Source organism: Simochromis diagramma, unplaced genomic scaffold, assembly GCF_900408965.1.
Source record: "Simochromis diagramma unplaced genomic scaffold, fSimDia1.1 OVJJ01000321.1, whole genome shotgun sequence".
In the NCBI taxonomy this organism is placed as follows: Eukaryota; Metazoa; Chordata; class Actinopteri; order Cichliformes; family Cichlidae; genus Simochromis; species Simochromis diagramma.
Genome location: NW_024386772.1, coordinates 4447437 through 4460194, shown reverse-complemented (window position 1 = coordinate 4460194; position 12758 = coordinate 4447437). Strand labels below are relative to the sequence as shown.

The 12758-nt window shown below is 38.8% G+C and overlaps 1 protein-coding gene across 1 annotated transcript; it reads left to right on the top strand.

Annotated features, from left to right (window-relative positions):
* Positions 1-1081: 1081 nt before the first annotated feature.
* prr14 (proline rich 14) lies at positions 1082-11788 on the top strand. The gene is made up of 11 exons (XM_040043986.1): positions 1082-1197; positions 2287-2315; positions 2414-2603; positions 4027-4189; positions 4273-4338; positions 5018-5058; positions 5344-8196; positions 8276-8417; positions 8583-8692; positions 9614-9682; positions 11002-11788. The coding sequence occupies exons 3-11, from the start codon at positions 2461-2463 to the stop codon at positions 11294-11296; spliced, it is 3882 nt and encodes a 1293-aa protein (XP_039899920.1). The 5' UTR covers positions 1082-1197; positions 2287-2315; positions 2414-2460; the 3' UTR covers positions 11297-11788.
* Positions 11789-12758: the final 970 nt, after the last annotated feature.

Below are 12758 nucleotides of genomic sequence, written 5' to 3'. Positions count from 1 at the left end.
GATATATGGCTGTTTCCAAACAATTTGAAGTTTATTATTTTACAGTGAGAAATATTATTCACAAGTGGAAAACATTAAAATATTCACAGTTATGAAGCTTTCCATGAATCAGGAGTTAGTCACTGAGTGGACCATGAACACTATACACTAAAGTTTTCTAGAGACAAATCTGAGGAGAGTTAAAGCTTAACTGGGTCATACAGCAGGACAGTAGTCTCAATGCAGCCGCAAATCTATCACCGAATGGCTGAAAAAGAAAGGAATCAAGGTCTTGCAGTGGCCCAGACAAAGGCCAGACCTCAATCTGATTAAAATGCTAAAGCGTAAACAAATCTGGCAATCCTCACTGAACTGAAAAGAAGAGTGAGCCAAAATCCCTCCATAATCATGTGCAAGACTGATAAAGTCACACAGGAATTTTTACAGGTACTATTAAGATACTTCTGCCGTGGAAAATGCACATTTTCCATACAGAAGAATATACGTAGAAAGTAGAAAAACCAAAATCCAACTCTGATCAATTTGCGTGCATGTAACAAAAGATGGTGAAAGATGGTGCAGTAACTGTTCGATTAGCTGAGTGACTATTTAGTAAACCTAAGAAAAAGAAGCGGTTTGCTGTTGGATGTCACACGTTATACTAAACTGAATATTTGGGGGGGGTATGCTAATATTTGGTATTTTTATGAAATTATGCGAGCAAAGCTACTTATTGTTGCATTAATAAGTAGTGAAAAAACAGCAACCATTCATAACTATCAGATAAAGCATAAGTAAAAGAAAGAAATTAATTAAACTGGTTAAAAACGTATTTGTTAAATATATTTTTTGACCCTGAAGAACAACATTCTGATTCGATGCCATATTCATTTTATTCAATTTGGCCGCAATTGTAGGTTTTTAAGATACTGGGTCACCCGAGGACGTTAAAAAATATAATTTTTGCAGCCATTTGTCTTTGCGTTCCTATTGGTTGCCCTCAAACGACGACCCTTGTGATCTTCTTCTGATTGGTCAAATTTCAACAGGACTTTCCGGGCGGAAAAGAAGTCGAGCTGTGATTGGACAATCCGTCTGCCTAAGATGTTTGGTACAAACGGATAACATCTTCGAGTCACTGCAGGGCGCCGTCGCTGCTGCGTGTCTTGTTTACGGTGAGGTCAGTTCGCTACGCTGCGGTCCAGCTTATCATTTCAGGTAAGTTTCTTTAATCCTGTTTAGCTGCTATAACAATTTGCGGCTAAACTACGAATAGAAGTTTAGCTCCCCGATAAAAAATGGTCGAACCTTTGGATATGACAGTTCTTTGGCTACGACTATTGCCTGGTGCCGTAACTGACTGCTGTACACTGTGAATATCGGCGTCAGCCAAGGCATGCATTGTTGGCAGAGTAGTCTTAAGACTCTACTTCAGATAAAACGCAGTATTTTATTACGACAACCATTTCAGTGGTTGAGTCAAGATTTGCTGTAGTTTTCGTTCGTTGGCTCATAAATAAAAGTTTAAATGTGAATCTGTGATTTCCAGCAAGTAGACCTCACCCAATTTTGATGGTTTCTATTCGATTAAAAGCGCTGACTGGATTCCTTCGTGATGGAATAGCAATAAAACTACGGTGCATTTCCCTTTTACTGCTTTCTTGTTTCTATCAACTTATGTTAGATCTAAGCTTAGACAACTTTTCTCTAACGGACTCGAGGCGCAAGTGAAAGGATACGGAATGCCAACCACAATGACTGGCATAGATTGGGAGCTGAAATTCAAAGGTTGAGAACCGAGGGTTTGCCTCCAATTGTACTTTTTATTATAATATTAATTGCATCGTTGCAATTTCAACTATTATAATTGGCGTTTATCAATTTTAAAATGATGTACTGTGAGCAAACGTTTATTTGTACGTCTCGCCAATGCTGCACTTAAAATCTAATTATTTCTGCGTCATAACTAAGCATAAAATTACTACGAGAAATTAATCTTTTTTTTTCACCACGTTGATAGGAATTTTTCTAATGCACAATAATCAATTATTGTTTTCAGTGATTGCTGTATTGTATTAACGTTAACTATATTATTTGTACTTGCCCCTATCTACGTTTTGTTGCTTTTATTTAATCATTTAGTAGGCTATAATATCAAATATCCAAAATTTCTGTTTAACTGTGTTTTTTCCTGGCTTTATATGATATTAAATCTAGATTCTGCTGTGATGCTATGTTATTGTCAGACATTTTGTGTATATATTCTAAAAACTTATGTTATTATTATTATTATTTTTTCAATTGCAGAATAAAGTCCCATCTCAGAGTTTAGCAAAGTAAGTGAAAAATCCATTTCAAGACTTACTTTCAAATGATGATGTGCTGTTTTGGTGCCCCGCATGTTTGTTTTATTTTCCATTGTTGTTATTTACAGAGAAGGCCAGACAAGGAGAGGGAAAAAGAGAGCGAGAGAGCAAGGGGATGTTGACTTATCCCTCTGACTCACTCACTCAGATAGTTTGTCCAATGGATGAAGATGATATCCCCCCAAACCCTTTCTGTAGTGCACCTCCCCACAGTGAACCTGCACCACCTTTCCTCTCCCTTTCCTCCATCACTCCCAGGTATAGTTGTCCTGGCACCTCTTGCTTTATTTTGCTCTTTGTATAATTTCCCCTTCTTGCATTAGGGCACTTTTTTTTTTCTTTATGAAACAATGACTTTATGATCTGTAGACACATAGTGGGATTACGCAGATTAAAATGATGACAGATTCCTTTAATATCTTTAAATGTTCACAGTTTTAGTTACTAATAGTGTTAATGTTCATCTTATATGTGGCATTTAAGGGGCTTCTATACAGCGATGCATTTTGCAGATTTGAGTATCCTGATGTTTTTTAATCCAAGTGTCTTCAGCTGCCACCTGGGATAAATGGCACAATCTGCCTAACCTGAGAGGTGTAGTATGAATCAAAAGCAATGGGTTAAGCTTCCAGTCAGTCTTCAATGTCACGAAGTTGTTGTTTTTTTTTTTTTTTTTCTAGCCAGAGCAGATTATGATCACAGTTGTAGTTTAAAATTTCACAGATTCAAAGTGTGATATAGATTAACTTATGAAGGTTTGCGTCTTATACAAGTAACCTGTTGAACCTTACCTGCTAATACCATCTAATAAAGCCATGCAAACCCTGCCCATACTCTTGACTGAATAAAAAAATTTCACTCGGATGAGGTGATAGTTTAAAGTCATATCCATATCACCTTCATCAGGACATGGGTCTGAATCAGATCTAAACACATTGAGCAGCCTGTAATTTCAAATGCTTAAAGTTTCAGAATTCTAATGCACTGTTGAGTGGAAAAGTAAATATAATAAACCGTTCATTCACAAGATTATTGATTTTTTTTTTCTCTCATCTTTTGCAGCAATATCACTGCATTTTGTCATTTTATATGTACTTTTAAAATTATCTTGATAGAAAATATATTTTCTGTTCATCATCACTTTTTTGTGTGAAAAAAGGTTGATCAAAATACATCAAAAGCCTTCTTTTATGCGAGCTTGCACAGACCGTGAAGCGCGAACCTTGGGTTAACAGACCGTTCATACCCACAGTTGTGTTGCCTGTTGTTTCAGCCTTAAGTTTTAGGTTTTGTCAAGGCAGCTAATGCAAAGAGAGCCTGGCTATAATGTTGAACTTGCTTTGTCGCACCCTAAAGTGCAGACAACCACTAGTGTTTAGCTTTAAAAAGCCTCTCCAGACAGCAGGTGGATCTGTGGAAGCTTGCAGGTAGACGAGCTTAGGTGGGATTATCTGTGTTTTTATACGTATTTAAATGGCAGAATCTGTTAACCTGGTTTGGTGTAAAATTTGTTTAGGATGTTGAACTTTAATTGTCAGATGGCCTTGTAGCTATCATATTTATGCAGGCTGGATTTCGCATCTTTTCTATTCCCGTGACACTGCATGTCTTTCATCATAACTTGGATAAATGGGTTTCTTTTCTTTTCTTTTTTTTTTTTCCTTGTTTTATCCTTTCACAGCCGTCCACATGATGGAATATCTGGCCACAGAAGGAGTGGTCGCATTCAAGGCATCCGAGCTCAGACTCTTAAAAAACAAAGTAACACAGACAGTCAAGCGGCTCAGAGACCGACTAAACAGAATCCGTCCCCCACAAAGAGACAAAGAGAGAGTGGGATTATGGTAGGACTCTTACATAAAGTCTTTTTGATGGTCTTAGGTAATGAAATAAATCACAGTTAACACACCATCTCTCTCATTTATAGGTGCAAGTGGCACAATCTAAGCAGTCGAGAGTGGAAGGAACAGATGCACACGACAGCCAAAACAAGGTAACTGTCTGATTCTCTGAGATACGTTTTCTTATCACATAGCTCTGTAAGGAATAGATTAAAAGACAAACTGAGACAGCCTGTCTGCATGTCCTTGGTTATATTTTTTTCAGTGTCTAATCTCTGCATGCAGACGCTGTACAGTAGACCTGTACAGTGAATGGGGTGTGAGGGTTAATTGAGCGATTTAATCCTCCTTCACGGTCTGCTGCATCCGACATAGACAAGCAATCGAGTGTTATAATGTGACCTAATACTGTGCAGACCGCAGATTTTTAATGTAACAATGTTTTCGTTGCAGAAGAGTATTTGTATTACAATTAAATCCAGAGCCAACACTTATAACTAAATAGGTTACTGAGCTACCAAACTTGATATCAGCTGTTTACAACCGATTTTGTCTCACCAAATTTTTAAAAATGAGCTTCTCTTAATTTTAATCTACGCAGTGTGATTTTATTTATTTATTTATTTATTTTAATGAAATATGAAGGGAAAACTGGGGAGGAAGGAGGGACATGAGACCCAATTATTTGTTATAGTTATGCAAAACATTATATGGAAAATCTTTCCCTCTATAAGGAGCAGCTAAATGTTAGCTTGTTAGTATAAATGCTCAGCCAAGCACACCTTAATGTTTATAAATTATTTCTAAAATATTTATGTTCTTATTTTGCAGGATGGATTTGATTTTGGCTTTACAGCAGAATGGCAAAATAGGTAAGTGTGACTGATGATTTTTCACAGTATGTATAGTGCATTGCCATTTAGTAGTCTTGATTTAGGCCTTATTTTTTATCTTTTACATCTTCATTAAGTGAATAATAAAATATTTGTAGTGATTTTCCCCCCGGAAAATCACTGATGACATGGATAATGAAATGCATTTATCTGTACTGTAGAAATCTCTATTTCTGTGATTATGTTATTATATTTGGATATTATACAATTCCTGACTTTCTCTGGAAATCAAAATTGACTTTTTTTTTTTTTTGTTTGTCATAGGCAAAAGGACCAAAAACTCCCAGAGCAGAAATTAAATCCGTCTCCAGGAGAATATGTTGATAAACTGTTGGATGAAAATGTCCCAGAGAGTCTTGATGCTGCCAAATCTGACATGGATACATGCGGGGATGTGGCTGCTGGACACACTGTTGAAAATGCATATTCCCCAAAGGGATGGGTGATCGGCCCGTTGTTTCAGTCGTTCAAGTCAAAGATGGCCAGTTTCACAGAGATAGTCATGAGTCCTGTTAAACTTTTCCGAGCCAGCAGTCCTCCACCGTCAGTGGACCATTCTGACAGACTCGATGAGCTAAAGGCTGATGGAACAGCTGATGTTGAGCGTTCAGAGCCAAGCAGTACGCTTCGTCCTGAAGGACAAAGTGAAAATGACAATCAGCACTGCAGAGCTGATCAAAACGAGCTCACTAATGTAGGAGATGCACAAAACACACAAACTGTTTCTCCTAAATATTCTAAAACATTAGATTTTGATGAGGATTCAACAATAGGTTCAGAAATCGTTGATGAATTTGCAGTACACCAGAAGGAAAAAACCTCACCTGCCTCAGTGCCTTTGCCACACTGCCCCTCACAACTTGGTGTTTCAGAGTCTGTTGGCTCCTCTGTCGTTTTACGGTCCTCTGCCAGTGTAAGTGCCTCTTGTGAATCCAGGTCAAAGATGTGCATTGCTTTGGTGGACCAGAAATTCAAGACTTCTGTTCGTCTAAAACCACTTTCCAGAAAATGTGCAGGAAATAGATCTGGCTTGAAGAGGGTTGACTTCAAGGAAGAGTCTGACCCAGAGGTCAGTAAGAAGCAGCTTTCTTACCAGAGCCTGGACTCAGGTGACACTGAAAAAATGCTGTCTTCATCTTTCTCAGTTTCTTACCCTCAGCCTGGCATGGACTGTTTTCAGCCCGATGGTGATGAAAAGAAGGAGACTGAAGAAAGCTGCCGCTTGGTTCAAGAAAACCTCCAAAAGAGTCTCGATGACAGTGTTAATAAAAGGACTCTGAGGTCCACTTTAGATCTGCAACAACAGGAGTGGCGGCTAAATCAGGACAAGTGTTCAGTTTCTGGTTTTGTGAGAGAAAAGAGAGGGTTGAAACTGAACTGTCATTCCCAAGACTCTGTAAAAAGAAAAAGACTGACACCAGATACACATACAAAAGTTACACAAAAGCAAGAGTTATCAAACACAGCTTCAGGGAGAGAAGAAATCGAGTTAATAAATGAAGAAGCACCGAAGCTTGGAAGACAGAGACAGTCTGTTTTTGTGTCAACAAGAACGACTAGGAAAGGAAAATCTGGTCAAGAAATGCTTGGTACAATCAATGAAGCTGTGTTGCACTCGCAAACTGAAAGTTCCCCTGATGCTATGTTGGTTTGTTCACTGGATAAAAGCACTGGTGTGGCAGAAGACAACCACATGAGCTGCAGAATCAAAGCAAGCTCTGCTACTTCATGCAAAAGGCAGAACAGAATAGTTATTAGTAATTCTGATGTAAATATTGATGCCAGTATGGATCTTGAAACTACTGTAGCAATCACTTCTACAAACCAAGATGAGCTGTCGTCCAAAGCGCTTGTCCGTCCTTGTATAAAGCAGCTCCAGAATACAAGTAAGTGCAGGAATATTAACAAGAAGCCACAGAAACGGAAATCGGCAAATCAGATAAGTTCAGTGACAGAATCAGACAGCCCTTTGGTGTCTACCTCATCGGTACTGTCAGTGGGCCTAATGGAATTTGTGCCTAAGGATTTTAATACCTCTCAACATGCTGAAAAAGGAAAGGACTTGATAAGAGGGCTGAGCCAGCTGTCTAAGAGACCCAAAAAGGGTCTTAGAGGTGCTACTCAATCATGTGTATCAAGTAGGACTCTAGAGACACAGCAATGTGTCATCAACCTTCAAGAGAGTCAGTCTAAAGAAAGTAAAAGTAAAAACTCAACGGAGACTGTATATTTTGAAATGACTCCCTTTGAAAGTAATTTCCAACCCCTTCCTTCACCTTCACAACTTCATGTGGACTCTCCTTTAAACAATGATATTGATAATAGGCACGCTCAGAAGAATCTAAAGAGTTCAGCTTCTGTGGCAGAAGAAATATTTCACACGGACTCTGAAGTTTTTAATGATGAGGGTGTCAGTCTCTCTAAGCTAAGGTCTAGCACAAGAAGAGCTAACATAAAGCCCAGGCAAGCAGATAACCAAAGGAGAAAATGCCGAGTTCTGCACAGTAGGACACGCAAAAGTGAAGAGGTGACAAACTCCGTCACAATGGATGATGTAAATCTAGCAACGTCAGGTGCACGCTCATCAGAAAACTGCTTCTCACACCGCCTGTTACGCAGCTACTCTTGCCCAGAAATCCTCTGCCTCCATCCCCATGACACAACTTGGACCTCACCACATCCCAGCAGGGCTCTCACATCACACCAGTCCTCCCACAGTCCTTCTGTCTCTCAGGCGCAGAAATCCCTGCGGCGGGCTCGACGACACACAGTCTGCAGCGTGGAGGTGGAGAGGGAGATCGCCCCCCTGTGTCTTCGTAAAGAGGTGTACCCATCTAGAAGATCTACCCTGTACGACCATGTCACTCATCACCTGTCTCCTAGTATTGCACTTTCCCCCAGCACCTCCATCTCTGCTCTTGCTTCCTGCTTCCTTTCGAGCCCCCTGGCTTTCCTTTCTAAGAGGTTTGACAGCAAAGGAGTTGCTGGCAGTCTCAGCACTTGTAGCCATGTTTCCACTCCCTCCTCCGCTTCATCTCTTACATCCCCATTAAGCTCCTCCACATGGCACCATTCAAGAACAGATTCCTCTGGTGCTGCCATGGATTCTAGCAGCAGGTAACATTCTTCGTTAAAGTCTGTAGTATGCTCGGAGGTGTTAATGCCAAGCTAATATTAACTCTCAATTTCTCTGAAGTGGGAATCCATTGGAGTGTGAGACTGAGAGGAGACAACAGAGTGAGGAGGAGGATGATGGCGAGGAGACAAGTTCTTCCAGTCAGGAGTTTGAAGATGGCGGGCTAAGAGAGGAAAAGGCTCACTCTGATTCTGAAATTAAGGTACACCTTATTTAAAATAAGGTGACGGGGTATTTACAGATGTGTACAGTACAATTTACAGTTTGTTAGTTGCCACTTTCAGCCATACTTTTCTGAAATCACTGCTGTTATTTGTGCTTTATTGTATTTTTAAATAATCGTTAATCTCTTTGTTTATCTCAACAGATGGTGCAAAAGCATGAGGAACGAAGAAAGGTGTCTTCTATCAGAATTCGGAAAACTTTACCCAAGCCTCAAAATAACCTCACACCCATGGGGCTGCCCAAACCCATCAGGTATGTGCTCTATATAAATAGGTATCAGGTTTTATTTCACTGTTTCAAGCATCACTAGGCATCAGTTATGTTACACGTTTTTATGTATATGTGTATATCTTCAACCCTAACCCATATACTGTGTGTGTGTGTGTGTGTGTGTATATACATACACAATGTGTATATATATATTCTTTAATTACATGGTGCTATTTATTAAACATGTTGATTAAGACACTAACAAATTTAATATTTTGCCAGCATTTTTCTTTTGTTATGTTGTGCGTTTTTACACTTGAAGGATGGAAGCTAACTGTGGGCACAAAAAGCTCAGATGATGATTTTTTTTTTTTTTTTTTTTTTTTTTTTTTTGCAAGCTTTGATTTCAATTAGCATGTAGCGTGTATCTTGACTTAAGCGTGTATCTTGACTTAAGCGTGTATCTTGACTTAAGCGTGTATCTTGACTTAAGCGTGTATCTTGACTTAAGTATATGTGTGAGAAAGTGTACTTGAAGTAAAACTTGCAGTGAAAGGGGTAGCTCGCTATAAACGAGCAGTATGTAATAATGAGTGAAATGAGACTGGGGTAAATGCATCGCAATTTTCAATTTATTTATTTTATCCTATTTTTTTTAAATATGTCAGTATCAGAATCAGAGAGACTTTTTTTAATCCCAGAGGGATTTATTAATCACAGAAGAAAATTGATATATATTGGTAAATTCAGGATCTATGGTTTGCTTCAAAATCCAAAAAACATTGATTTCTCCTAGCTCCAGTTCAGTTGGGGCAAAAAAAGTAGGACAGATTCTGACTGATCTACCACTGAAAAGAAATTTATGTCAGTGCATTTCAGTACATGTGAGTTTTCTATTGATGTCTCTTTGATCAATAGAGATGCTCCAGCAGTGGTTTGTCTTTTTGTTCTGTTACATTACAGGCTGAAAAAGAAGGAGTTCAGTTTGGAAGAAATTTACACCAACAAGAATTTCAGCAAACCCCCTGAAAGGTAAGTTTGAGAGAAGCAACCACTGTTCCCTTAATTATTCCGTTTCTGAATATGTCTGCTTCACGTCTTATCGCCACTCTTTTCCTTAAGGCAAAGATAAGATTCTGCTGTGGTCCTATTCACAGCCTACAGGCAGCTTTGCAGACTTCTGTCGATTTGTAGCAGCTGTTTACTGTCACCAGGATGCAGGATCTGCAGCTCTGTGCTACGCTTGCTTTTCCTGTTGTTGGTGCTTGCTTGCCGTGGAGAAGAAGGAAGTTATAACAAATAAATAGCTAAAGTCAAACAGAGAGTTTTAAAAACAGTCAAATTTAGGGCTGTTAGATATAACGATATATATCGGATGACGATATTAAAACGTCTTATCGTTTCATTTTACGCTATCGTTTGTTTCGTTGTGTCGCAAAATAAACTGTTTACGGCAATATTTTTTTTCATTGTTTTGATGGTGACTGCAGTGGCTATATTAATTTGTAAAGTTCTCTCGTTCTTTTATATTTAATATAACCACACTACTGACGGACAAGCGTCCGTTTTTATGCGTTGTCGTTAGCAACAGCGACGGTAAAACCATCGCGTGTCCGCTTGTTTATGTTCCACATAAACCTTTCACAATAAAGCTCAAGATCCTGTTGAGACTTTTCAAAATGAACTGAATCATGTGAATCATGCATAGAGTTTATGGATGAGAAGCAAAAAGAGCCGCCAGGTGCTAAAAAATAAACCTTAGACTCAAACGTTAGAACAGGCTTTTCCCCGCAGCACGCCGTGTAATAAATACTCACAAAGAAAACAGCGGCCGTTACAACTTATGTCTAAAAATGTATCGTTTCATGCATCGGTTAAAACACTCTACTCCATGTACACAACGCCCAGCTGGAAAAACTTCACGCAAGTCGAGCTGCCCGAGAGTCACAGAATTTACAGAAAATGTTACATTTTTGTGACTTATATCGTTATTGGGACGATAAATGTCTTATATCGAGATATGAAATTTTGGTCATATCGCACAGCCCAAGTCAAATTTGTACTACTTCTCAGACTTTCATATTCTTTGTGTATTGCCTAATATTTGAAATATCACTATCAATCTTGTATAAACTTGCTGCATTAATCAAATCCTGCTTGGGACACAGTATAGTTTAGTAAAGAAGCTTAGTCTAACCAGAGGGTGGCACCACAGGAAAAGTCATATAATCTAAATCAGCTAAATCATTCTATTAGAAATGAAAAGGTGTGGTGAGTGTGTTTGTGTGTGTAATCAATTTTCTGCTGCTTTACCTCAGTGACCTGACTGGAATTTTTCACTTGCATTTCAGCCGGTTGGAAACCATATTCGAGGAGGTGCCTCTCAATCGCAGGAATGGCTCTGAGTCCTGGTTTGGTCAGAGGCGTGTGAAACGATTTTTAGAGTTCCTGGAGGTCGGCGAGGTCAGAAAACCAAAGAAGCCACTTGTCGGAGTGAGTAAAGCAGGTATTTCCACTTCCAGGACCCGACGAGGGGGCTTCCTTAAAGACGAACCGTCCCTCAGCGTGCAGGATGTGGACTCGCTGCTCTGTGCGAAGCTGGATCAGCTCAATTTGTGGCTGATTCATGATCAGAAAGACAGCTGACCGATGCCTCTCAGGTGACTGTTTTGGCAGCCATTAAAAACCAGATAATACTGTCTATATAAATATTTCAACATGAAGATTGAGTGTGCCAGCAACTCTTTTTGTCAACACGGTCTGTATAAATGTTTTGGTGGCAAGTTCTAAATGAAGACTGTTTATTCTGTAGCGTTTGTAGCCTGAAAGTTGAAGAACAGTACATGATAGCGCCGTTAAAAGTATTGCCTCATAAACGTGGTTAAGAATGTGTAGAGTAAGTCGTTTTTCAATCATTGCCGTCGCTGTCCCTTCCTTTTAGTTAAGATCCGTCCATGATGGATGAAAACTGTTAGCATCAGCAAAAAAATCAGCAATATGAAAAGCCAAACTCCCTGTCAGGGTGACTCAGTGCCATTCACTTACAGTAACTGTGTGTTTGACAAGTGATAATGCACGTTGTGTCTGATTTCTTCAAGTGCATTTGGGCCATTTGAGGTGCAACTTTAAAAAAACAAACAAACCTGAGATTTAAATTTTTATGTTTCGGGGGAAAGGAGATTAAAGTGTCACAGTTTTAAGAAAATTGAAAGCCTGAAATCATAACCTCAAAGGAAGAATGGGCTACGTTTTTACACCAGAGATGTAAAGAGCGAATCTTAGGTGCAAATGTCAGTGAGGAGGTGCAGCAAAACCCAACGCATAACTGCGACCAATTTGTATTTTGTTTTGTTTCTGTCTGTCTGGGTGATGGATGATAATATGGTTCTCGACTTAAATTGCCAGCATTTATATAGTTCTTAATTATTCGTGTCAGTCTGTGATATGATGAAATTGATCCAGCCTTAAAATTTCTTGTAAATTTATGAATGTAATCTTTGGTGTTCTTGTGGATTACGACTTCCTCGCTAGCCTATTCACCGAGAATGGCCCTAATACACAGAATCCTAATCAGCTGTCTGTTTTTGGAAGAAAGCAGTCAATCACCTTAGATGTTGTGACCTTACCACATCATTGTAAGTGGTTATATAGGCAGCTATTATTATTATTATTATTATTATTATTATTATTATTATTATTATATTTTTTTTTTTTTTTTTTTTTTTTTTTTTTAATTAACTAAATGCCGAATACAATTTACTCTTCAAGGTGCCAGGTGGAGATTCATAGTCACTGGACTCGGTTTCACAACCACATTTTGTACAATCAGTCGTCTACATGTAGTTTGGACTGCATACATCATTGTACTCAGCTCAGGGCAGAGCCTCAGTGAAATGTTTGTGTTCGTGATTTCATAACTGTGGAGGTTTCTTTTGTATTAAATGTGCCATAAAGACAATATGACTCTCCAGTAAGCATTTCTAATGATTACTGGAAGTGTCCACTGCTGTTTTTCCGTGGTGTTTATATTTGCATTGCAAGTATTAACTTGTCATTAAACAGCCTATATGTGTTTATTATATATTTGCCAAATGTTAATGGGGTTGCC

Bases quoted from the DNA above. Each gene is read 5' to 3' on its own strand.
- prr14 (XM_040043986.1), top strand. From the start codon at position 2,461: ATGTTGACTTATCCCTCTGACTCACTCACTCAGATAGTTTGTCCAATG. The intron at 8,197-8,275 runs GTAACATTCTTC...ATTTCTCTGAAG, and splicing joins GCCATGGATTCTAGCAGCAG to TGGGAATCCATTGGAGTGTG. The intron at 8,418-8,582 runs GTACACCTTATT...TTATCTCAACAG, and splicing joins ACTCTGATTCTGAAATTAAG to ATGGTGCAAAAGCATGAGGA.